The following is a 27,121-nucleotide window of genomic DNA, read 5'->3' as shown; positions in this document are numbered from 1 at the left end:
AAGGGGGGCGTGCCTGACAAAGAGCGCGAAGGGAGCGCGCCATCAGAGCAGAGCGCTGTTAACCCCGCGCGACCCAGAAGGGAATTTGAAAAGTGAACGGAGCCTGGTAAGGTTCACTAAGGGGGAGGAAGATGTCCGATTCGGAGGGAGGGCAGGTGGCTGCCATAGCCCGAGACGCCGCGGCGCCAGCCGAAGCAATCCCAGTCGCCGTCGCCCCAGCCTCCGCTGTAGCGCCGGTAATGCCGATCACAATGCCGTACATCCCGGGAGCGGAATGGCTGCCGCAGTACTCCGGGGAGTCCCATACCTTGGGCGACTTCAGAAAAAGTCTGCACGACTTGTTCATAGTGTATCCGCTGACTGAGAGCCAGAAGGTGGGCATATTAATGGGGCAGCTAGCCGGCGCGGCCCAGCGTGAAGTGAAGTCTTGGCCTGATACAGATAAAGGGACAGCAACCCAGATACTGGCCAAGTTATAGAGTACTTTTGACACCCGCACCGCAGCAGAGATAAAGATGAGATTCTTTGGGTGCAAACAACGGGCCACAGACAGCATAAGGGACTATGCCTTAAACTTGCAGGAGGCCCTGAAAGCAATTAAACAGGTGGACCCAGAGAGTGTACGTGAAGAAGACAAACTCCTAACTGAGCAGTTCATAGAGGGGCTCCTGTCAGACGCCCACAGGACCCAGCTGCGTATCATGGTCCTGCAGAACCCTGCTCTGGACTTTGCAAAGTTTAAGGACCAAGCCATCCGGGTACTGAGAGAATCTACACCGAATGACCCAGTACCCCTCCGGCATCTTGCTATCACGTACCCCGGGGTGGTGCCTGCAACACGAGCTGCTGCAGGGGCTGAGGCGCAGTCCCTGGATAAGGATCCCACTGCAGAGCTCAGACAGCAGGTCCAGGAGCTGACCAAGACTGTAGCTGCCCTTGCCAAGACCGTGCAGTCTCTACAAGTGACCCCATCGCCTGCAAGAATCGAGTTGGCCTCCAGCCCAGATGACGTCCCATGGATGCAACGGAGGAGGATTCCGCCGACCCGAGGCAAAGACACAGACCGGTATGATTCAACGGGACAACCGATCTGCCGCCGCTGCAGCCAGGCGGGCCACATTGCACGACACTGTCCTTTAAATGGGCCGAGCCTGGGGCCAGGAGCCAACCCCCAGGTGTAAGGAAGCCCGGCTCAACCCCCAGCCGCAGCAAATATGTGGGAGGACGACCGGTCCTTCCTATTGTGCTGGATGGGATCCCTTTGAATGCCCTCCTGGATACGGGGTCCCAGGTAACAACCATCCCTTATAAACTGTACAAAAGATATTGGGCTGATTCAGACATTGACCATGGCCCAGATGATGATTTAACAATTGTGGCCAGTAATGGTCAGCCCTTACCTCAAATTGGGTACAAAGAAGTAACCATTAAAGTGGGGCGGGTAGAATTGCCATGTCAGGGGATGATAATTGTAGATATTGATCGCAAAGAATCTGACCCACTGCTAACCATTGGTACAAATGTGATAGAAAATTGTATTGCCGAAGTGATAATTTTGTTGCAGCAGGCGTCTGAAGGTGCCAGCTCCGGGCAGCAGCGTGCCCTACAGAGGGAGATCAGAGCCCTGATGAGGAGGCAGCAGGTAGAGCTGGCCGGAGGAGAAATTGGCAGTGTGAGGGTAAGTGACCCCCTCCCCATTGCAATACCCCCAAGAAGTGAAATGTTGATATGGTGTCGGGCAGCAATAGGCCTCAAGGGTCAGGATTACCATGCCTTGGTAGAACCGGTGTATTCAGACAGTAGGCCTGGAGTCCTGATAGCCAGAGGGGTAGCAGACGTTCGCAAGGGGAGAGTGCCCGTCCGTGTCCTGAATTGTGGGGAGGAGGAAGCTAAATTGCCCCGGTACGCCACTGTAGCAAAACTGTACACTGTCAGCAACAATACCATCAAAGCAGTGGAACCCTTCATCCCGTCCGACCAGGCGGAAGACAATGGCTCCAAGGGGCAGCTGGAAGACTGATGCCAAAAATTACATGTGGGCACCGACTCCACCCCCTCACACCAAAAGCATGGGGTTTACCGGGTGGTACAGGAGTACGAGCGGGTCTTCAGCAAACACCCCCTAGATTTTGGGCAGGTGAAAGGGGTTAAACATCAAATCCCCACGGGTGATCATCATCCCATTAAAGAGAGATATCGCCCTGTACCCCCAGCACAGTATCAGCGTGCCAAAGAAATGTTACGGGAAATGAAGGAGGCTGGGGTTATCAGAGATAGTTGTAGCCCCTGGGCAGCTCCACTAGTGCTCGTAAAGAAAAAAGATGGTACAATGAGAATGTGCGTAGATTACAGACAAATTAACCGCATTACACATAAAGATGCTTATCCACTACCCAGAATAGAGGAGTCACTAACAGCCTTAAAGTCAGCTAACTATTTCTCCACCTTGGATCTCACCAGTGGGTATTGGCAGGTTCCCGTGGCAGAGGCGGACAAGGAGAAGACTGCATTCACGACACCAATGGGCCTCTGTGAGTTCAACTGTATGCCATTCGGGCTCTGCAACGCCCCAGGGACATTCCAAAGGTTGATGGAGTGCTGCTTGGGCCACCACAACTTTGAAACCATGCTGTTGTACCTGGATGACGTCATAGTCTACTCCAAGACTTATGAAGACCACCTGAGGCACTTAGCAGAAGTGTTTGAGTCCTTGCCGAAATATGGCCTGAAGATAAAGCCGTCCAAATGTCACCTCTTGAAGCCAAAGGTACAGTACCTGGGTCATGTGGTCAGCGCAGAAGGTGTGGCACCTGATCCGGAGAAAGTCACCGTAATCAAGGACTGGCCAAGACCCACCACGGTAAAGGAGGTGCGGCAGTTCCTTGGGCTGGTGGGCTACTACCGAAGGTTCATTGATGGTTTCACCAAGATAGCAGCGCCCCTTCAAGATCTCCTGGTGGGCCAACCAAAGCAGGCTAAGAAGCAGAGCCCTCCATTTGAATGGAGCAGCCAACTAGAAACATCCTTTGCCCGGCTGAAAGGGGCTCTCACGGGAGAAGAAATTCTGGCCTACCCTGACTACAGCCAGCCGTTTGTACTGTATACAGACGCCAGCAACGTGGGACTGGGAGCAGTTCTGTCCCAGGTGCAGGGAGGCAGAGAGAGGGTGATAGCGTACGCCAGTAGGAAGCTTCGGCCCACAGAAAGGAATCCAGAAAACTACAGTTCCTTCAAGCTGGAGTTCCTCGCTATTGTTTGGGCAGTGACTGAACGCTTCAAGCACTATCTGGCATCGGCCAAGTTCACCATCTTCACGGACAACAATCCGTTGACACACCTGGCAACAGCCAAGTTAGGTGCGTTGGAACAGCGATGGATGGCCCGGCTGTCTAACTTTGACTTTACCATCAAGTATCGGGCTGGCAAGAAGAATAACAATGCTGATGCGCTGTCCAGAATGCCTCACTTACCCGAGTCTGGAGAAGACCTGGATGAACTCGAAGAGATAGAGTTACCGGCTTTCCATCCCCAAGGTGTTTCCCAGTGTGAGCATGCTGTAGGAGTGAAGCGCTCGAGCCAGCACGAGGTCTCGGTCAACCCATTACTCCACCATAATTGGGAAGAGACACAGAACGGTGACCCGGCCGTGCGATTGGTCAAAGAAAAGCTAGCACAAGCTGAGACCCATCTTGGCCCAGATGCTCCAGAAGAAGCCCAGCAGCTGTGGAAGGAGAGGGGACGACTGTTCACATACCAAGGCAAGCTATGCAAGAGATATGTCAACTGGCGAACGAATGAACTCGTCTGGCAGATAGTGGTCCCACAGAGGGATGCTCCAATGGTCCTAGTAGCTTATCATGATAACGCAGGACACTTCGGGTGGAAGAAGTTGGAGACCCTACTCCGTGATTGGTCCTACTGGGTGCACATGAGAAAGACAGTCGAGAAGTGGTGCCGAGACTGTGGTCCGTGTAACCTGAGGCGGAAAGATGATGCCAGCCAGAGGTCTCCCCTACAGCCAATTGTCACGAAGCAGCCCCTAGAGTTGGTGGCCCTGGACCACGTGAAGTTAACACCAAGCCGGTCAGGCTATGTGTACGCCCTCACCATTGTGGACCATTACTCTCGTTTCCTGGTAGTAGTGCCCGTGAAGGACCAGACAGCCAGAACAGCAGCGAGAGCATTTCAGGCATACTTTTGTCGACCTCACGGTTACCCTGAAAGGGTACTGACTGATCAGGGTCCTGCATTCGAGGCAGAAGTGTTCCAAGAGTTCTGTAACATGTACGGTTGTAAGAAAATCAGAACCACACCGTACCACCCCCAAACCAATGGATTGTGCAAGAAGATGAACCATGTGGTTATTGATATGCTCAAGACTCTACCTTTGGAAGAAAGAAACCAATGGCCAGAAAAGTTACCAGATCTGGTAGACTTGTACAACCATATTCCGGTAAATTCGACCAACTGCAGCCCTGCTTACCTGATGCGAGCCAGACCTGGCAAGTTACCTGTAGACTTTGAGATGGGGACTGTGTCACCTGAGGCGGTTCAGGAAATAGAGGATTGGGATACAGAGCGGCAGCAGCAGTACCGTAAGGTCCAGGAATGCGTAGAAAGGAGCCTGTCTCAAGCAAGAACGAGACAAGAGCAGCATTACAATCAAAAAGCCCCAGCAACTCCCTTAGCACCTGGAGAACAAGTCCTCAAGAAGAAGCGGAGGGCGCATAAATTGGATGATCAGTGGGAGAATGAACCCTACACCATTATCCCCTCCAACTTTGACAATAGTAAGGTATGCCTCATAAGCAAGGATGAAGGCAAGACCTATCAAGCAGTTTCTCGAGACCGCCTGAAAGCGTGCCCTGAATGGTGCAGGATCCAAAGGGAAGTGGAAGAAGTACAAGAAAGTCCCCAAAGTCAAGAAAAAGGAGGAGGAGATGATCCAAACAATCCTTGGAAAATTCCCCAAAACTTGGACCTGAATAAACAATGCCATAGTGGTACCAGTTTTGACGTTCCCGCAGTTGGTCGAGCCAGAAACAGAAGAGGTTCCAGATCCACCTAAAGAACCATCCGCTCCAACACAAGATGACACGCCAGCAGTGGAACAGGAGGTTCAACCCTCTGCCAGTGGCGAACCTGCCGTACCCTTGGCGAATCTGAGATCCCGTAGGCAACCAACGTGCATCCCTGTCAGGGTTAGGCCTACCAATAACACGGGGGGAGCAGATACTCCAAGTAGTCAGGGACAAACCCCAGAGCTACGCCGGTCCCAACGTAGCACTCGGGGACAGCCCCCTCCAAGGTATAGAAGATAGAAAATAAAATACCTAACAGAATGTAAATAGTTATGTGAAATGTCTGTCATGTTGTGTATAAAATGCTTTTTGTCTTAGGTGATTAAGTAAATGGACAATTGGGCCACTGGACTATGGGTGGCCAACACCTAAATTGTTCATAGTTAGCACCAGTGTGCTCAACACTCCTGAAGAAAAACCCGTCCGGCGTGCATAGAGTGGGGTCATCAATGCTCTGACGCACGCCCAGAGCCTACGTTGGGGGTTTGATCGCGGCGGGTCCCCCATGGAGCAGTGTAATGGACACCCAGCAGGGAGCCACACTGCACTCTATAGTAGTGTTTAAGTTGTAACGTTTAAGTAATGCGCCTCCCACAATGGGATGAAATGTTGTAACCTATTTTGTTTTTGTTTCTACAATCCGGGAGTACTGAATTTAACTAAGGGGGAGTGTGGCGCCCCAGGACCTGGTCGCCACAACAGCATTGCCCTTCCAAAGGGTTAATGCTGAGCCTGGAGGTAATTGGGAGGTCCATTGGCCAGCAAGTTTTAACATCCAACGCAGTTCTCCCTCCGGCCAGCAGGGGGAGCTCTGAACCTGGAATTCCAGGGAGGCTTCCCCAAGTCTGACCTGAGGGAGGAAGTAGCAGTCAGTCTGTAGAGAGAAGTGGAAGGAAGCAGACGCAGAGTGAGCTGTCCTGTGGATCTGGGGCCTAGAGCTAGAGTAGCTTGGCCCAGGGAAGCAGGAGTAGCTGAGAGGCAGCGGAGAGACTCGGACATTGGAGTCTGTGGCCACCAGGGCTTAAAATACTCCCTGGTAGCCGAATCCGAAGGGCAGGAGAGCTGCAAGCACCTGGCCCATAAACAGCCCGAAGGTACAGCTGCAGCATCAGGGCCCGGTGTGGACTCCAGCAGAGACGCACCAGAGAGGGCCTGCGCAGCCTGCTACAGAGGGTGAAGGGACGTACCATCAGTCCCAGCAGCAAAGAGGGCCATTGCTGGATTCAGAGAAGCAGGGTCCTATCATAACAAAGAAAAGCACAGGAGTAGGCCTCATACTCAGCTGGCCAGAAAGATCACCCCAAGTACTTCCAGGCCGGCCGGATCCCCATCACCTCCTGTAACGGTCTCCCAGGACTGGACTGTTCCCAAAGTAAAAGAGGAAAAGGTAAAGAGACTGTTGTTTGTGCCTGGTTCTTTCATTGCCTGTCGGCCCTGCACCGTGTTAGCCACACAACCCCATAGACTTTCACGAGCACTAACAGTGTCCCCGGGGCTCCGCTCCACCTGTGGGGAGCAGTACCACCATTGCTGCCATAACATCACCCCGGAGGCCTCACACAGCAGCGGCGGCTTAATAGCCGCAGACCACAGGTGGCGTCACGAACACAAACTTTATTCATCAAGCCACATATTCTACTGACACCCACCAGGGCCACGGAGCCGGGCCCAGCCACCACTGACTACCACCGGACTAGTCCGGCCCGGCACCGGGTGTCCCATAGCCCTGGGGTGGGCGAGTCACTTGTTTTCTCACTCTGTTCAGCACTCTTCCTCTCCTCTCCTTAGACAATAACAAGAGGTATAAGCTGACACCTCACTGTGCTGGCAGTCATTCTTGCTTTGACACAATAGATTTGAGCTGTATATTTTAGAGTATATGGTGAGTTCAGGAGGCATGGGGAAGAGGAAGAAGTTGCTCATAAGTGGATAAAGAAGCAGAGCTCTGTGTAACATATATTACAAAGTTTCTTATATTCCCTTGAACTATTGATGTACTGTATGTATAGTTTGTTGAAGCAATAGTGACCATTTAAGGGACTGTGTTGCTGATGATACCCCCTTACAGTATAAGAACGTATAAGAAGTTAACATTTCAGTCTGTTACTGTCTCATGCTACTGCATTGTTCATTAAACACTATATTCATTATGTTTAATTATTATAAATACAGGTGCATCTCAATAAATTAGAATATCATCAAAAAATTAAATTGACTTCAGAAATTCAATACAAAAAGGAAACTCATATATTATAAAGAGTCATTACAAACAGACTGATCTGTTTCCGGTGTTCATTTCTGTTAATGTTGTTGATTTGGGCTGTCATTGGCTGTAAACCATAATGTCATTATCTCAGAAAATTAGAATAATTAGAATAATTACCACAAACCACCTACAAAAGCTTCCTAAGCATTTGCAATGGTCCCTAAAGGCCGCTTTACACGCTGCGACATCGCTCAAGCGATCTCGTTGGGGTCACGGAATTTGTGATGCACATCCGGTCGCTTTAGCGATGTCTTTGCGTGTGACACCTATGAGCGATTTTGAATCGTCGCAAAAACGGTCAAAATCACTCATCGGTGGCATGTCCCCCTATTCTCGAATATCGCTGCTGCTCGGTGTACGAAGTAGTTTGTCGCTCCTGCGGCAGTACACATCACTGTGTGTGACACTGCAGGAACGAGGAACCTCAACTTACCTGCGGCCGCCCGCAATGCAGAAGGAAGGAGGTGAGCGGGATGTTATGTCCCGCTCATCTCCGCCCCTCCTTTTCTATTGGGCGGTGGTCCAGTGACGCTGCTGTGACGTTGCTATGATGCTGAACGAACCGCCCCCTTAGAAAGGAGGCGGTTCGCCAGTCACAGCGAAGTCGCAGACCAGGTAAGTGCGTGTGACGCTGCCGTAGCGATAATGTTCGCTACGGCAGCGATCACACGATATCACATGTACGATGGGGGCAGGTGCTTTAGCGCTCGACAATAGCAATTGCTAGTGATGTCATAGCGTGTAAAGTGGCCTTTAGTCTGGTTCAGGAGGCTACACAATCATGGGGAAGACTGCTGAATTGACAAATATCCAGAAGGCAGTCATTGACACACTCCACAAGATGGGTAAGCCACAAAAAGTAATTGTTAAAGAAGCTGGCTGTTCAGAGTGCTGTATCCAAGCATTTTAATAGAAAGTTGAGTGGAAGGAAAAAGTGTGGTAGAAAAAGGTGCCCAATCCACAGGGATAACAACAGCCTTGATAGGATTATTAAGAAAAGGCCATTCACAAATTTGGGGGAGATTCACAAAGAATGCACTGCTGCTGGAGTCAGTGCTTCAAGAGCCACCATATCCATGGACATGGACTACAAGTGTCTCATTCCTTCTGTCAAGCCACAGGGGTTGCAGTTCCAAGTTTTTTAACTCATAGTTTGAGATGCTGCCCTCGGAGCACTGAGGCCTGCTGTGTTGGGGCTCCAGCTGATCTCAGGTAGTTCAGAGGTATTCCCTTCTGTATACCTTCCTTGGTCAACGTCCTGCGCTGGCCTCTCCCTCCTGCCCTGCAACTTCACACACAGAGCCCTGAGCCGGTGTGCACGGATCCTTTGTATGGGTGGCTTTCCTGCCTTGTCCCTTCTTTCCTTTTGGTCTTAGGGTGAGCTTCTTCAGCTCAAGTCCCCTAGGACCTGCCTCCTGCACATCCTACGCCATTCTCCTCCTGACTTGTTTTTACTAGTTTCACTTTTCTCCACAGTTCTAAGTGTCCACCCAGTAACTAACCCCACCTCCAGACTGGTTTGGGACTGTGCACTCCCTAAGGAACAACTCACCCTCCCCACGGCCTAATGGGGTGTAGCTAAATCAGGTGTGAGTGTGTGTATATCGACTTGTGACCTCCTCCTTACCCGGGAATGGGATACCACACCTCTGGCTGAGGTGCAGTACCTCTGTTGCGACTAGAGCCTCAGGGGCACCACACCAACATATTCCGCAGCACTTTACAATTCAGAGGTTCATATACAAACAAGTAACAGAAATAGGAAATACAATAATTATAGCAAAAAAGACAACTCTGCTCATAAGAGTGTGATGCCCCTGGACTTTTCAGGTCGTCACAGGGTACTGCACAATCTTCCCTCCCCGTGCAGGATTCAACCCCCCATGGTTCTGGGTCTCTCTCCTGCAGTAATGCCTCCACAGGCAAATAAAATCCTAGATACACCTTGCACTACACCCTGTCAGGTACACCAGTGGTCGACTTAAGCTGGAATAGGGCCGCCCACCTAGGGGTCAAGCAGGGAGGTGGGAGGTGTCAGGGCAGTTTAGTGGTGACCCTTGAGCTGAGAGGAGCTCTGAGGAAGCTGGGAGTTGTGGCTCCCAGGGGAAGCAGACTAGGTCGCAGATGGTGGTCTGGACCTAGACGAGTCGGACCCCCGGTCGCAGGGGATTGAGGCTAGGTGCCTGGGACCTGTCTTGGAGGACGGTCAGCAGCCTGGTCTTATTACTGGTCCGGGACCGAAGGCATCGCGAGGTACACGGACCCGGACAAGCTGCCCTCGAGAGACAGCGGCAGTCAGAGACTTGGTTTACCATGTTGTCGGAGTCTGCTTTATTGCTGAGTGAGTACCTGATTGACCCCTGCAACCAGCGAGCCTGCGCTCCCCTTGCACCCTAGCACATCATCCAGAGTCGCGGGGCCATCCCCTACCCGTGGAGGGCAATGACACCTAGTTGCCACACTCCATCACCCCGGGTACTCCCAACGGCAGCGGCGGAACTCCCAATTACCGTACACCACGGGTGGCACCACGAACTATATCTTCCCTGTAAATACCCCCTTATACATTTGAGTGTGGACCCTAGCCCCCGGGTCCGGAGACCCTGGAGCCATGAGTAATCCCCCCCCACGGATCTGAGCGGTTCAACCGCTGCAGGGGCGGCACAAGAGCTTACAATCTACAATTAGGCGGGAGGGACAAGGTACAGGTGCTTATTTTCAATCACAATCCAGCCATCTCAAAGAAATGGGGATAGATGGAGGCTGCTTGAACCAGTCAGCCAATCTTTGAGATTTTTTTGGGTGAGGTGGAGTTTGATGGAGAGTTATGTTGTGACAAATCGTGGAGGGACTATGTGAATTTAATTAGATTAGGGAGTGTGATAGGTCAATCTAAAAAGATGTGTTTTTAGGGAGCATCTGAAGCTGAAGTTGTGGCTCGTCCTGGTTTCTTGTGGCAGAGCATTCCAGAGGATTGATGTAGCTCAGGAGAAGTCTTGGATCTGGGATTGGGAGGTTTGGACTAATTTGGATGTTATTCAAAAGTCATTTGAGGAGCATAGAGAATGGGTAGGGTGATAGACAGAGATGAGAGTGGAGATGTAGTGAGGTGCTGCACTGTAGTGAGCTATGTGGGTAAAAACAAGCAATTTGAAATACTGTATATCCTGTGATATATGGTCAGCCAGTGCAATGGCTGGTACAGAGCAGAATCATCCAAGTATTGGTTAGCCAGATAGGTGACCCTGGCTGCAGCAGTAAGGATGGACTGTAGAGAAGAGAGTCTATTAATTAGTCTCCCTCTAACTAGAGAATTGCCTTAGTCAAGGCGAGAGTGGATCTGGGCCACGGTGAGGGGTTTTGTAATTTCCATGGTGAGAAAGGGGTGGATTCTAGAGATGTTCTTGAGGTGCAAACGATAGGAGCAGCCAAGAGATTGTATATTGGAGGTAAAGGAGAGTGTTACGGTTGCTGTGGCTCTGGAGATTATGTCCGGATTTCTTGCTACTGCACATGTGCAAGCGCTGGAGACTAAGTCCTATCTTGGAGCCATTGCACATGTGCGGGTAACATCATTGCTGACACGAGGTCACATGTCTCTGACACCTTCTATGCCGATTGGTCGCTGGTCATGTGCTTGTGACGCTTTGCTCGGTGATAGGCCAGCGTGACGTCATTGCTGTCATTCTGGCAGCGGATTGGCTCTGGTGTCCTCCATCTTGGATGAGGCACAGAGTCTATATAAGACCCTGATGCACGCCGCCCAGCGCTCAGTCCTCTTGGTTCATGCATGAGAGTAGACGCTCTGTGCACGTTCCTCTAGGCATCTCTCTGTCTATGTTAGATGAGCGCTACCGGCAGGGTAGCGTTCTTATACCTTACAGCTTCGGCTGCAGTCCGTATCCTTACCTCTTAGTGGAGCGGACATAGGCAGGTGCCATAGGCTGCGTCTGGCAGTTGTTCGTATCCTCGCACACTAGGGGAGCGAACATAGGTAGGAGCTTTGTGCGGCTTATGCTGCTGTCCGTCTCTTTTGCACCACTAGAAGAGCGGACCTAGGCAGGTGCCATATCTAGTGGTTCGTGTCCTCGCACACTAGTGGAGCGAACGCAGGTAGGAGCTTTGTGCGGCTTACGCTGCTGTCCGTCTCTTTTGCACCACTAGAAGAGCGGACCTAGGCAGGTGCCATATCTAGTGGTTCGTGTCCTCGCACACTAGTGGAGTGAACGCAGGTAGGAGCTTTGTGCGGCTTACGCTGCTGTCCGTCTCCTGGCACCACTAGAGGAACGGACCTAGGTAGGTGCCATTTCACACTCACTGCTTTTGTCTCTGTGATCATTAACAGAGATCATTCCACACACCCTCCAAGTAAGGGAGGAATTGCTTTATTTTCTAATTATATTCCTCTGTGGGTTTAACAGAGGTATTGCACTCTGCACTTGTGCTATTATTATTTACAGTGGTACACTTATGTACCCCTTATCCTCTGCCATAGTCTGCAGCAGAGTCTTTGCATGGTGGACCCTGACTGTCTGATATTCCTTTAGGTTTTATTATCAGACAGCCCCCCGTAACATTAGGACTGAGCCAAGGGTCTGGCAGTTATGGCAGAATATCAGCAGTTACACCATTACATACAAGTACTTGAGTCGCGGCTCAAGAGTATAGAGGATAAACCTCAGACCATGGTGACATCTGCACATGATCCTCGACTTGCTCTGCCAAACAGATATTCTGGCGATGCCAGATCATGTCGTGGTTTCATTAGTCAGTGTCAGATACACCTAGAGATCAACTCTTCTCGCTTCTCTACGGAGAGGTCCAGAGTAGGCTTTATCATCTCCTTACTTCAGGACAAAGCCTTAGAATGGGCGACTCCCTTATGGGAGCGCTCTGATGTGGTTACTCTGAGACATCAAGACCTTCTTGATGCTCTTAAAGCGGTATTCATGGGTCCGCAGGTTACCCATGATGCGACCCTGAGACTCTTAGATCTATCTCAGGGTTCGTTATCCACTAGTTCTTATGCCATTGCTTTTAGAACTCTGGTGGCAGAACTAGATTGGCCAGAGAAGGTGTTGATTCCTATCTTCTGGAGAGGGTTGGCAGGCTATGTCAAGGATGCCCTTGCTACTCGTGAGGTCCCTGCTTCTCTGGAGGACTTGAACACAGTAGCAACGAGGATCGACGTACGCCATAGGGAACGTAGACTCGAGGTCTCTTCCTCACGCCCTAAGCATCGGGCTATTCCAGTTGTTGAGGGTCCACTACCATCTTCCTCAGCATCTGAGACATCTCCCACTCCTATGGAGTTAGGTCATACGTCCTCCAGACTACGCAAGTCTGGTCCTCCTATATGTTACGTATGTCGTCAGGCTGGGCACTATGCCAACAAGTGTTCTAGTCGTCAGGGAAACTCCCAGGCCTAGTAACCATTAGAGGGGGGTTACTAGAGACGTCTTCTGCACCCTCTAAGTGTAGTATCCCAGGTCAGCTCTCATTCTCTGAGAATACATGGCCTATTATGGCTTTTGTGGATTCCGGAGCTGACGGGACTTTTGTGTCCTCAGGATTTGTAAAGAGACACAATATTCCCTCTATCATGTTAGAGGCGCCTATTCCTGTCCGTGTTGTTAATGGGACTATGTTGTCTGACTCCATTACATTGAGGACATTTCCCTTGCGCCTTTCCCTGTCTCAGGGTCACATAGAGGAGATTTCTTTTCTTGTTTTGCCTGAGGGTATAGACGACGTCCTTCTGGGTCTCCCATGGCTTCGGACTCATGCTCTTCACATTGACTGGGAGTCCGACAGCATTATTAGTTGGGGTTCGAAATGTCAGTCCCGATGTCTTCCCTTACCACCTAAGGTCGTTGCGGTTGCATCAACTGATCTCTCTCCCATACCTACACCCTATTTGGATTTCGCTGACGTGTTCTGCAAACAGGGTGCTGAAGTTCTTCCACCCCATAGGCCGTATGACTGTGCCATAGACCTTATCCCAGGTTCGGTTCCACCTAAGGGCAGGGTTTACCCCCTGTCGATACCTGAGTCGGAGGCCATGTCGACCTATATAAGAGAGAGTTTAGAGAAGGGGTTCATTCGTAAGTCTGTCTCTCCCGCGGGAGCTGGGTTTTTCTTTGTTCGGAAGAAAGAGGGTGATTTGTGTCCCTGCATAGATTACAGGGGTCTCAAAGCAATCACAATAAAGAACAAATACCCGTTACCTTTCATTTCGGAGCTCTTTGACAGACAGAGGGGAGCTCAGGTTTTTACGAAATTGGATCTGCGGGGTGCGTATAACTTGGTACGAATTCGAGAGGGTGACGAATGGAAGACCGCTTTTAACACCCGAGACGGTCACTATGAATACCTCGTCATGCCTTTTGGTTTATGTAATGCACCTGCAGTATTTCAGGACTTCGTAAACGATGTGTTCAGGGATTTACTGTTATCCTCCGTCGTGGTGTATCTGGACGACATCCTAATTTTTTCTCCTGATTTGGAGACTCATCGTCAGGATGTCGTTCATGTCCTTTCCCATTTAAGGGAGCACTCATTGTTTGCTAAACTCGAAAAATGTGTATTCGAGCAGTCATCCTTTCCTTTTTTGGGCTACATTATCTCACAAGAGGGTCTGGCTATGGATCCTGCGAAGCTCTCTGCTGTCCTGGAATGGTCCGAACCTCATTCCTTGAAGGCGGTGCAACGCTTCTTAGGATTCATAAATTATTACAGGCAGTTCATACCCCATTTCTCTACTTTGGTGGCCCCTTTGGTGGCCTTGACTAAGAAAGGTGCTAATCCAAAAGTCTGGTCTACTGAGACATCTCAGGCTTTTGAGGCAGTAAAAAGACACTTTTCAACTGCTCCCGTTCTTCAAAGACCCGATGAGAATAAGCCCTTCCTCTTGGAGGTTGATGCCTCTTCAGTGGGTGCTGGTGCGGTCTTGTATCAAAAGAACGGTGCAGGTAGAAAAAGGCCGTTTTTCTTCTTTGCTAAAACCTTTTCACCGGCAGAGAGAAACTATACCATTGGGGATAGGGAACTGCTCGCCCTGAGATAAGCCTTGGAGGAGTGGCGTCACTTGATGGAAGGAGCGAAACATCCTTTCCAGGTCTATATAGACCATAAGAATCTGACGTACTTACAAACCGCTCAGCGTCTGAATCCTCGCCAAGCCCGCTGGTCCTTGTTTTTCTCCCGCTTTCACTTCTCCATCAACTATCTGTCTGGGAGTAAGAATAACAAGGCAGACGCCCTGTCTCGCTCTATGGCTTCTACCCAGGAAGAGATTGACGAACCTCGTCTTATCCTTCCCTCCAGGGTTTTTCATACGCTCTCCCCTGTGACGTTAGATCAAATCCCACCGGGCAAGACCTTTGTTCCGCCTGATCGATAGAATGATATACTGTCGTGGGCCCACACCTCAAAGGTGGGTGGGCATTTTGGTATTAGGCGGACACGAGAGTTACTCGAGAGGTGGTATTGGTGGCCACACTTAGCCAGCCACGTCAAGAGATATGTCGGTTCCTGCTACTTGTGTGCTCGCAACCGTCCATTACGGCAGAGACCGGCTGGGCTCTTGCATCCTTTACCAGTGCCAGATAGACCATGGGAGGTGGTAGGCATGGACTTTGTGGGTGATCTTCCGTGTTCACAGGGACATAGATTTGTGTGGGTCATTATGGACCATTTCTCCCGGATGGTTCATCTCGTACCGTTATCGAGAATCCCGTCTTCCAGGGTACTAGCCGAACTATTCCTCAAGCATGTCTTTAGGCTTCACGGGATGCCAGATCATATCATTTGTGATAGAGGCCCGCAATTTGCTTCCTGTTTCTGGCGAGATCTTTGTAGCCTTCTGCAAATTTAGTTGAATCTCTCTTCGGCATACCATCCGGAGACCAATGGTTTGGTTGAGCGTACCAATCAATCCATGATTATATACCTTCGACACTTTGCTGCTGAGAACCACGATAACTGGTCCTCCCTCCTAGCCTGGGCAGAATTTGCCCTTAACAATTTGCTGGCTGAGGCCACTTGGCAGACACCATTCGTACTCAATAATGGGCAACACCCTAGGGTACCGGTACCGTTTCCCGCTGCTGCACCTTCTCCTCTTGTGGCCCACTGGGCAACTAATGCCAGAGAGGTTTGGGATCGGACTCAAGAGTCGATCCAAGCAGCTAAGGACCGTATGAAGACGGTGTCCGATTGGTTTCGTCGCCCGGCTCCTGTCTTTTCTCCAGGGGACTTTGTGTGGCTCTCTGCAAAACATGTGAAACTTAGAGTGAGCTCTGTCAAATTTGCTCTTCGCTTCCTGGGTCGCCGGGAGGGGGCCCTTGAGGGGGAGGTACTGTTACGGTTGCTGTGGCTCTGGAGACTATGTCCGGATTTCTTGCTACTGCACATGTGCAAGCGCTGGAGACTAAGTCCTATCTTGGAGCCATTGCACATGTGTGGGTGACATCATCGCTGACACGAGGTCACATGTCTCTGACACCTTCTATGCCGATTGGTCGCTGGTCATGTGCTTGTGACGCTTTGCTCGGTGATAGGCCAGCGTGACGTCATTGCTGTCATTCTGGCAGCGGATTGGCTCTGGTGTCCTCCATCTTGGATGAGGCACAGAGTCTATATAAGACCCTGACGCATGCCGCCCGGCGCTCAGTCCTCTTGGTTCATGCATGAGAGTAGACGCTCTGTGCACGTCCCTCTAGGCATCTCTCTGTCTATGTTAGGTGAGCGCTACCGGCAGGGTAGCGTTCTTATACCTTACAGCTTCAGCTGCAGTCCGTATCCTTACCTCTTAGTGGAGCGGACATAGGCAGGTGCTTGAGGCACATGGTCCGGCTGGGCCTTGTAATTCTACTCGTAGGTAGACGTTGCCGCTAGGGTAACGTTCCTTATACTGCGTCTGGCAGTTGTTCGTATCCTCGCACACTAGGGGAGCGAACATAGGTAGGAGCTTTGTGCGGCTTATGCTGCTGTCCGTCTCTTTTGCACCACTAGAAGAGCGGACCTAGGCAGGTGCCATATCTAGTGGTTCGTGTCCTCGCACACTAGTGGAGCGAACGCAGGTAGGAGCTTTGTGCGCTTACGCTGCTGTCCGTCTCTTTTGCACCACTAGAAGAGCGGACCTGGGCAGGTTCCATATCTAGTGGTTCGTGACCTCGCACACTAGTGGAGCGAACACAGGTAGGAGCTTTGTGCGGCTTACGCTGCTGTCCGTCTCCTGGCACCACTAGAGGAACGGACCTAGGTAGGTGCCATTTCACACTCACTGCTTTTGTCTCTGTGATCATTAACAGAGATCATTCCACACACCCTCCAAGTAAGGAAGGAATTGCTTTATTTTCTAATTATATTCCTCTGTGGGTTTAACAGAGGTATTGCACTCTGCACTTGTGCTATTATTATTTACAGTGGCACACTTATGTACCCCTTATCCTCTGCCATAGTATGCAGCAGAGTCTTTGCACGGTGGACCCTGACTGTCTGATATTCCTTTAGGTTTTATTATCAGACAGCCCCCCGTAACAGAGAGATTGGAGTTGAGCATAACCCTTAGACAGTGAGCCTGCTGCCTAGGAGGGATTAATAAATGGAAAATCAGGGGCTCTGTAAAAACCAAACCACGATCAGGTAGACCAGCAATACATTCGGCCACAACTGCCAGGAAAATTGTTCGGTGTGCAAAGAAAGACTAACAAATAACATCAGCTGAAATACAAGACTCACTGAAAACTTGCAGTGTGGCTGTTTCAAGATGCACAATAATACTCTCATCACCTTTATTATTCTTCCCAGTTGCAGAATAATTCCCTTTAATCCATCACATCCAACTAATTGTTATCTGCTCATTCTGCTCCACACTTCTAATTCAAAGTGACTGATGTCTGGATTCTCATTTTTTGTGGCTATTTACAGTTTAATTAAATTAGGTCCCAAAACAAATGCTTTTATTCTCAGCTATTTATTTTTTTAAATCAAAGATTCACACCTCCATCTACATTTTAAATAGTGCTCCTTATTATTCAAGTATCTGTCCATATATTCCTGGCACCATTTTCCAGTGCTTTATATCCTGCTAACCAGGCATTGATAAACCCAGCAGTTTAGTATCTCCTGCCTCAAAAGGCCACTCTGCCAGGAAGAAGCCATTACTCCAAAAGAAACATAAAAAAAGACAGATTAATGTTTGCAAATGCAACAAAGGAACAAAGAACTTAATTTTTGGAGACATGTCCTATGGTCTGACGAAACTAAAATTGAACTGTTTATCCATAATGACTATTGTTACTTTTGGAGGAAAAAGGGAGAAGCTTTGAAGCCTAAGAACGCCATCACAACTGTGAAACACGGGGGTGGCAACATTATATTGTGGGATGCTTCACTGAAGGAGCAACACCTCAAGCCATCAGCCAGGAACTGACAGCTCGGGCAAAAATGGGTCTTCTAAATGGACAATGACCTGAATCATACTGCCAAACTGGTTACAAAGTGACTTAAGGATAGCAAAGTTAATGTTTTGGAGTGGCCATCACAAAGTCCTGATCTCAGGCCTATTGAAAATTTATAGGCAAAGCTGAAAAGACAAGAGCAAGGCGAACTAAAAACATGGCTCAGTTACACCAGTTTTCTCTGTAGATATTTGGGACCATTCCTCCTAACTATTGTGAGAAGCTTGTGGAAGGATATTCAAAACATTTGAACCAAGTCATACAGTTTAAGGGCAATGGTACCAAATACTAATGAAATGTATGTAATCTTTTAACTTTCAAGAAAGTAATAAAAATGCCTTATAACATTCTCTTGTAGCGCCCCACGGGGCAGGTGGTTAACCTACTCGTTGCCGGGCCGTTTCGGGTCGGGTCAGGCGATGTCACGGGTGGCCTTGCTCGGTTCCGTTGCCCCAAGGCGTACAGTAAATGGTGGGGGAAGGAGGGGGTTTAGGAAAGTTTGTCGTGACGCCACCTGTTGTATGCGGCCAGGGAATTGCTGCCGCTGCAGGATTCCTCGTCAGGGCAGGTGTTATGGCAGCCGGGATAGTGTCTCTCCCCACAGGTGGAGCGGGCCCCGGGTGGATGAAGAGGGGAGGTAATAGCGGTTGGCACCTGTGATCCCCTGGACTAGCCAGGTAGTCACAGACACAACATCATACACCCCCCCTTCCCTGGACAGGTCACACCAGTCACACATTAAATCCTTGTTTCCACCCTCTAGGGTTGATGTCCACACCAGGTGGGGAGGAGCTAGGCAGTTTACCCTGCCCACTGAGGAGTTCACAGGCCTGGAGGCGGGAAAACACAGTAGGGAGTCCAGTTGTGGTCAGTGGAGAGTGAGGAGTGAAACTGTTGGTGTCTGGGTTGGAGCCCAGGCACTTCCAGCAAGGTAGGCAGACGGTGGTGACCGTCTGCAGGAGTTGGGGATGGGCAGCAGAACCGTAGGACCGGGGTTGGGCGGTGGCCCGCCGGTACCGAACCGGGCAGCCGATTGGAGCCAAGCACCAGGCAGGGTACTCAGACCCCAACTAGGCTTGAAGCCGTCCTTTAGTCAAATTTACTGATTGCGGTCTGGACCTCAGGGGCTCATTCCCACCCAAGTCCCGATTGAAGGCAACAGCCCAACCGTTCCGGATAAGCGCCACCGCCAAAGGCCAGAGATCCATAGGGCCAGTGTCTGCAGGCAAACGGGCTCCTCTGACACGTATACGCCGGGGAGGGGACTACCGGTGCCCAGGCATTGGAGTCAAGATACAAAACACAGGTGCAGGGAAACGACAGCCACCATCAACCCATCCAGGGAGAACACTGCAGCCGGCTGCGGGCCCCGTCCATCCAGCCATTTGGTTTACCAGAGACTCTGTCCATCTGTGTCTGAGTGAGTACACCTGTGCCATCCGGCACCGCGCTGCGCTGCACCGCAACACTGCACCCTGCAAACCCATCCTACGGAACCCTCCCTCCTACCGGGTCCCGGGACCAACAGCCCCTACCCACAGAGGGGTCAACACCTAGCTGCTCCCCGCCATCGCTCCTGGGAACCCCGTCAACAGCAGCGGTTGTGCCCACCATCACCACAACCCGTGGGTGGCGTCACGAACTCTATATATCCCAAAAACAAGTCCAACTCCCCTTTTCACTCGTGGGCGAGGAGCGCTGCTCGAGCCCCGGGTCCGGCCCGCTCGAGCCACCGAGGAGAAGGCACTGGATCCGAGCGCGATCTCCCCGAGCAGCCCCCGCGACGGGGAACTGGACCCCGCCCCCGACACACCTAATCGCCGGGCAGCGGTAAGGACAAGCCAACACAGTTCTGCGGGTTCAAGGTGTAGTTTACTCACAGCTTCAGTCACCAGCCCAGTAGTACTGGTCACTGCCATAATGGGCTCTGGTCGATCCCAGATCCGTGGGAGGTCAGAACTGGTGCGGTAGTCTGTGGGCCCTTCCTCGCTTTTAGTGCAGGTCCCTGTGGCTTGAAGCACTTAGAGTCCCTTCCGTACTAGGTAGAGTACTGTTCCCTATGCTAGTAGCGTGGATTTCCTTGAGTCTGACCGTGATCGAGGCCCCAGAATCTTAGGTGCCACTTGGCTATGGAAACTTGTGTGGTCGGAGAAGCATAGAACTCCTCCATCCGGCAGAATCTGGTGATGAAATGTGAAATTGCACCACCCTAGGGTGCTGCACCCTGAACAGCGCTGGTCTCGGGGGAACTAACACGGTATCCTCCACAGCAACCATTAAACTCCTATGTCCCACAGGAGCTACCAGGAAAGACATCCACTCACTGTCACTCCTGCTGGAGAACTCCTGTATGAAAACTGCGTGTGACTTCTAACTCCCCATGGTGGCTGCTCCTCCCCCTACCCAGGTCCTAAGCTAGTGGATTGGGGCCACTGTTGTGATGGCATCCTGTAAATGCCACACTGTTGGCAACCCCTTTGGTACCTGACTCTAGCCCAGTCCCCAGTGGGGAAGGGGCAACCCATGTGTGTATGTGGTTGTGTATGATGAAACTGGCACCGACCTCTCCTGGATCCATGACCAGCACTACACCGTAAGCGTAGTGCAGTACCCTGTGGCGACCAGAGCCTCAGGAGCGCCACACTCTCTCTCTCTCTCTCTCATTATTCTGGCATTTTGCAAATATAAATAATTTTGGTTCCTAATTGACCTCAAATGGGAAAGGTTTATTCTGATTTCATGACAAATATGAGAAAAACATGCATATGTGTCATTTTAGATAGTATGTGTGTATATGTATCATATTACTGTTTTAATGTTCCTTTGCTTTTTTGTTTTGTAAGGGAGTGGACATCCAAAATTTCTCAAGCAGTTGGAGTAGCGGCCTCGCATTCTGTGCCCTGATCTTGGCTTTCTTCCCTGATGCTTTTGACTATGACTCTCTTGATCCAAAGAACAGAAAAGAAAACTTTCAGCTGGCATTCAATGCAGCAGAGTGAGAAAGATAATACTTAAAATTCTTTATAGAGATGGCATGATTGCTTTAAGAAACATTTAAAATGATTAGAGAATGAACGATGACCTGCCATAGCCTTGTGTAATACACACAACATATATTCATGGATATGTCTTATTCATATTGTGGTGCATTTTAATCCTTTACCAAGCACTAATGAAACACAAATTAAGTCAAGTTGGATCACAGACACATCACCTCCTTATAAGAAACCTATAAAGATGTCCACCTATAAAGAAGTCTTTTAGTGGTAAAAATTAGAATGAAAACCAAGAAAGAGATGTTATTCAGGTATATAACCTGAGTAGACATATCAATGAACCACTAGAATCAATAATATAAATCAAAAAGATATTTTATTCAATTAGAGAAAAAATATATATTTTTCAGAAAATACAGACATGGAGAGTGCACTAGAAAGGACAGGTAGACTGGTACAGAGAACCAGACCCTCTACACCAGACAAGAGGCACTGATACCCAACACTGTGATTATAATTAAACCCACACAATAAATATGAAAAAAAGGCATCTAATGTATGTTAAATATAAATGTATTGGTTTATAAGGCTAAAGGTATAGAAAGCTTGTTACTTAAAATGCATAAAATACAAGGACACACAAAGAGGTATGGCTAAGGCCATGTGCGCACGTTGCATTTTTTTCTGCGTTTTGGCTGCATTTACAACTGCACTGTGTCATTGACAAAATGCATGCGTTGTGCTTCCCCAGCAAAGTCTATGAGAATCATGCAAAATCTGTGCACACGATGCTTTTTGAAAGACAGCGTTTTGATTGTCAAAAATGTATAAAAATCTCCGCGTTTAGAAAAGCAGCATGTCAATTCTTTTGTCCGTTTTGGCAGCGTTCTACACCCATTGAAATCAATGAGTTGTAGAAAAACGCTGCCAATATGTTAAGCAGTGTGTTTGCATTGCATTTTTGTTGCGATCCGTATGTTTTTTTGACATAAGAAAGGCAGGTCTTTCGGTCTCTCTCTCTCTGTCGGTCGGTCTGTCGGTCTCTCTCTATGTCTCTATCTCTCTCTCTCTGTCCATGTCGGTCTCTCCCTCCCACCCCCTCTCTCATGCTCACCGATCCACGATCACCGGCGCGGCGCTGCATGGCGTTCACACTGTGGTGGCTTCTCCTCTTTTGAAAATGCCGGCCGCTCATTAATACATCTCGTATTTCCTGCTTCCCCCGCCCACCAGCACATATGATTGGTTGCAGTCAGACACGCCCACATGCTGAGTGACAGCTATCTCACTGCAACCAATCACAGCCGCCGGTGGGCGTGTCTATATCGAGCAGTAAAAAAAATAAATAAATAATTAAAAAAAAAAAACGACGTGAGGCCCCCCCCCAATTTGGATACCAGCCAGGGTAAAGCCACACAGCTGAAGGCTGGTATTCTCAGGATGGGGAGCTCCACATTATGGGGAGCCCCCAGCCTAACAATATCAGCCAGCAGCCACCCGGAATTGTCGCATCCATTAGATCCAGTTTCCAGCGCCAGGAACTAGTTCTGTAAGTCATCCAACATATGCTGTACCTGCTGGTTTTTTATTTATTTTTCTTAATAACGTGGATTTTTAACTAAGCTTCTCCTGGCGCTGGAAACTTGCTGCTTTTTTCTACTAGGTATTAGATATTATATTGGCTATAAAGTAGCCGGTCATGCAGTAATGAAGGGGTCAAAAGCCACATATATCAGAAAAAACACCCATTTCTAGAATAACCAGATAGCCTGCAATAAAGTAATATTGGTGCTGTTAGAGTCAGTTATGAAGCCACATGGAAAGACCAATATGAGTTGCTATATGGAAGTTACAGACAGGATCATCATAAGGAGCAAGAAGGGTATGCAATGTACCCGGGAATACCAATCAATGGCATAAATAGCCCGCTCCACGTGTTACCAGATGGAGGAAGGATATTACATTACGTACAGGCCATGCTGTGACTTACCACGTGTGCATCAATGGGGATGTAAAGAGCCGGAAATTCCGCCTACCCGACGGCCGTTTCGGCAACCGCCTTCGTCAGGGGGGAGCGGGCTATTTATATCTTGATGTATAGGAATAATCCCTAAGTAGCCAATCCCATGCAGCTATATATTTTTGGATCAGCTTTTTTTCACACCATTAACCCCTCAATATTCTACCCCATTTCTCTTACATACCCATTGATAACTTGCCATAACATATATGTTGCTTGTTCTAGTCTGGTAGTTATATTCATGAGTGTCACACTGCCGGTTTTTCCTGGTTGTTGTTTTTAAATTCTTTTATTTGTATGTCCACCTTGTGCACTGATCAATAATAAAATATCTTGTTTTCACACATTGGACGTTTGGTCGTTTCTTTCTCTCCTTCTTAACCTTATTGTTATGCGACTTGTCCATCACCAATATGTAGTCATGGGTTGCTACTAATAAGAGATTTAAATGATTGATACAATATACCATTTGGGCAATATGCAACCTCGTTTCCTGTGTGTGCTTTTTGTTTGTAACCTAAAAATAGCAGCCTGCAACCGCCCAGAGTTGTCACATCCATTAGATGCGGCCTGCACTTTACCTGGCTCATCCCGATTGCCCTGGTGCAGTGGCAATTGGGGTAATAGCAAGAGTTAATAACACCTTACAGCTGCCTTTTGTCCTAGATTAATAATGGGAGGGTCTGTAAGACCTGCCCTTTACTAATCTGTAAGTGAAAGAATTGAACACATACACCGAAAAAATACTTTATTTGACATAAAATACAAAAAAAACACCCTCTTTCACCCCTTTATTAACCCCAAACACCCAGTTCTGTCAAAATCCACATGAGGTCCCACAAAGATGAGGTCACTGAGTTCAAAGACCTTCATCTCCTGGCAGAAAAACGCGTGTTTTTTGTCAAGAGATGCAGATTTGGTGCTAAAATTTATGCACCATATTCCTGCATCCAATATGCATCTCCTGGCAAAAAAATTGCATCAAAACCACATCATAATGCATACAGTTTTGATGCGATTTTTTTGCCAGGAGATGCAGATTAGGTGCAGGAATTTGGTATATAAATTGCAGCACAAAATCTGCATCTCTTGGCAAAAAAACAGTTTTGACGCCGTTTTGGTGCAGTTTTCTGCTAGGAGATGGAAATTTGCATCTCCTAGCAGAAAACCGCATCAATGCTTGTGAAATGAGGCCACTGAGTTTGATGAGGTCACCTGAGGCCAGTTTACCTGTGGTCACAGGTGGGGTACCGTAAGAACCTCCAGCTATGACTGCAGATAAACTGAGTGACATCCACGCTCATCGCTGCAGCTCAGTCTCTGCTTGAAGGTGTTTTGGGGTTTAATAAATTTGAGAAAGAGGGTGGAGTTTTTGCATTTTATTTCAAATAATTTTATGGGTTTTGTGTTTATTTCTTTTTACTTACAGATTAGTAATAGGGGTTCTCAGAGATGCCTCCCATTATTAATCTAGGGCTTAGAGGCAGCTTTGAACTGTCATTAACCACTTATTACTCTGATTTCCTCTGCACCAGGGCAATCGGGATGACCCAGGTAAAGTTCCAGATTGTCGCATTTAATGGATACGATAATCCTGGGCAGCTGCAGGCTTCTATTTTGGGGCTGGGGGCCAATAACCATGGGCCTCTCCTGCCTGAGAATAGAAGCCCCAAGCTGTCAGCTTTATCATAGCTGGTTATCAAAATTGGGGGCACAACATTTATAAAAACATTTTTATTTAAATAATTTTTAAAATAGCTGCATGGAGTCTCTCTTATATTGATACATAGCCAAGATAAGCATGCGGCTGAAGGCTGCAGCCTGTAGCCGTAGGCTTTAACTGTTCTGGGTATCATAATATCAGGAGACCCTAAAGCCAATTTTTTTATTTATTTATTTTTACACCATGATAGGAAAACACACTGTGTGGTTGCAGTTAGACATGGTATCACACAGGGTGTGGGCGCGATCTGAATGCAACCATCTCAAATGCTGGGACTGCCACTTAGCAGGGGAAGCAGGACATATGATTGAGGCTAATGAGCTGGTAAATGACTGGTAAATATAACGACCTTGCTCTAATCCTCTATCCTTAATTACACCATTTTAAAGTGTATGGTTCAGGTCCCCATAGACTTTTATAGAGACCAGTGTCCTTGCAGATATCCAGGACTGAACCGGGTTTTGGTTTTTTTTTTAAACTTGGTTGGACCCACCGATCCCAGATATTGGCAGCTCAGCTCATCACTAGTCAAGGTTTATCTCTGTGGCGGCTCAGTCAGTCTTGTCTGCTTCATGCAATGTTCTGTGCCCCGCGTGCTGTGACTTTAGTATGCAGCACAGCTGGAATCATCATGGGACCTGGTCTGGATTACATCGGAATTGGATTTTGGAGTTAGTAAAGAAATGAAAAAGGGTGGGCTTTTGTATTTTATTTCAAATAAAGGGGTTTTTTTGTGTTTGTGTTTATTTCTTTTCACTTACAGATTAGTAATGGGGGAGTCTAATAGACGCCTCCCATTACTAATCTAGGACTTAATAGCAGCTGTGAACAGTCATTAACCCCTGATATTAACCCGAATGCCACCACACCTAGGCAATCGGGATGAGCCAGGTAACATGCCGGAATTGTCACATCTAATGGATGCAAGAATTGTGGGCGGATGCTGGCTGCAATTTTCACGCTGTGGGGGCCCAATAACCATGGGCCGCCCTAGCCTGAGAATACCAACCCCCAGCTGATGGCTACATCATGACTGGGTATCAAAATTGAGGGTACTGCAAGCCATTTTTTTAAGTTATTTAAATAATTTCAAAAAGCCACATGAGGTCCCTCTTACTGTATATTTATACTCAGCCAAAATAAGCACAATGCTGGGGGCTGCGCCTATAGCCGTATGCTATATCTGTGCTGGGTATCATAATATGGGGGACACTATGGCAATTTTTTCATTTATTTATCTACACTGTGTGCAGAATTATTACGCAAATTAGTACAGTTAGGTCCAGAAATATTTGGACAGTGACACAATTTTCGCGAGTTGGGCTCTGCATGCCACCACATTGGATTTGAAATGAAACCTCTACAACAGAATTCAAGTGCAGATTGTAACATTTAATTTGAAGGTTTGAACAAAAATATCTGATAGAAATTGTAGGAATTGTACACATTTCTTTACAAACACTCCACATTTTAGGAGGTCAAAAGTAATTGGACAAATAAACCAAACCCAAACAAAATATTTTTATTTTCAATATTTTGTTGCGAATCCTTTGGAGGCAATCACTGCCTTAAGTCTGGAACCCATGGACATCACCAAACGCTGGGTTTCCTCCTTCTTAATGCTTTGCCAGGCCTTTACAGCCGCAGCCTTCAGGTCTTGCTTGTTTGTGGGTCTTTCCGTCTTATGTCTGGATTTGAGCAAGTGAAATGCATGCTCAATTGGGTTAAGATCTGGTGATTGACTTGGCCATTGCAGAATGTTCCACTTTTTTGCACTCATGAACTCCTGGGTAGCTTTGGCTGTATGCTTGGGGTCATTGTCCATCTGTACTATGAAGCGCCGTCCGATCAACTTTGCGGCATTTGGCTGAATCTGGGCTGAAAGTATATCCCGGTACACTTCAGAATTCATCCGGCTACTCTTGTCTGCTGTTATGTCATCAATAAACACAAGTGACCCAGTGCCATTGAAAGCCATGCATGCCCATGCCATCACGTTGCCTCCACCATGTTTTACAGAGGATGTGGTGTGCCTTGGATCATGTGCCGTTCCCTTTCTTCTCCAAACTTTTTTCTTCCCATCATTCTGGTACAGGTTGATCTTTGTCTCATCTGTCCATAGAATACTTTTCCAGAACTGAGCTGGCTTCATGAGGTGTTTTTCAGCAAATATAACTCTGGCCTGTCTATTTTTGGAATTGATGAATGGTTTGCATCTAGATGTGAACCCTTTGTATTTACTTTCATGGAGTCTTCTCTTTACTGATGACTTAGAGACAGATACACCTACTTCACTGAGAGTGTTCTGGACTTCAGTTGATGTTGTGAACGGGTTCTACTTCACCAAAGAAAGTATGCGGCGATCATCCACCACTGTTGTCATCCGTGGACGCCCAGGCCATTTTGAGTTCCCAAGCTCACCAGTCAATTCCTTTTTTCTCAGAATGTACCCGACTGTTGAGTTTGCTACTCCAAGCATGTCTGCTATCTCTCTGATGGATTTTTCTTTTTTTTCAGCCTCAGGATGTTCTGCTTCACCTCAATTGAGAGTTCCTTAGACCGCATGTTG

At 48.5% G+C, this 27,121-nt stretch overlaps 1 protein-coding gene across 4 annotated transcripts in view; it reads left to right on the top strand.

The window, feature by feature from the left end:
• SMTNL1 (smoothelin like 1) overlaps positions 1-27,121 on the top strand; it is a 549,144-nt gene that overhangs the window by 290,318 nt on the left and 231,705 nt on the right. For all 4 annotated transcript variants that reach the window (XM_075349138.1, XM_075349141.1, XM_075349139.1 and 1 more), the window contains exon 4: positions 20,657-20,808. In XM_075349138.1, coding sequence (XP_075205253.1) covers positions 20,657-20,808 — 152 coding nt within the window. The remainder of the gene's footprint in view (positions 1-20,656; positions 20,809-27,121) is intronic.

The sequence above is a fragment of the Anomaloglossus baeobatrachus genome, chromosome 5 (genome assembly GCF_048569485.1).
Source record: "Anomaloglossus baeobatrachus isolate aAnoBae1 chromosome 5, aAnoBae1.hap1, whole genome shotgun sequence".
Taxonomy (NCBI): Eukaryota; Metazoa; Chordata; class Amphibia; order Anura; family Aromobatidae; genus Anomaloglossus; species Anomaloglossus baeobatrachus.
The sequence above is the reverse complement of the archived record's forward strand: the minus strand, read 5'-3'. Positions and strand labels throughout refer to the sequence as shown.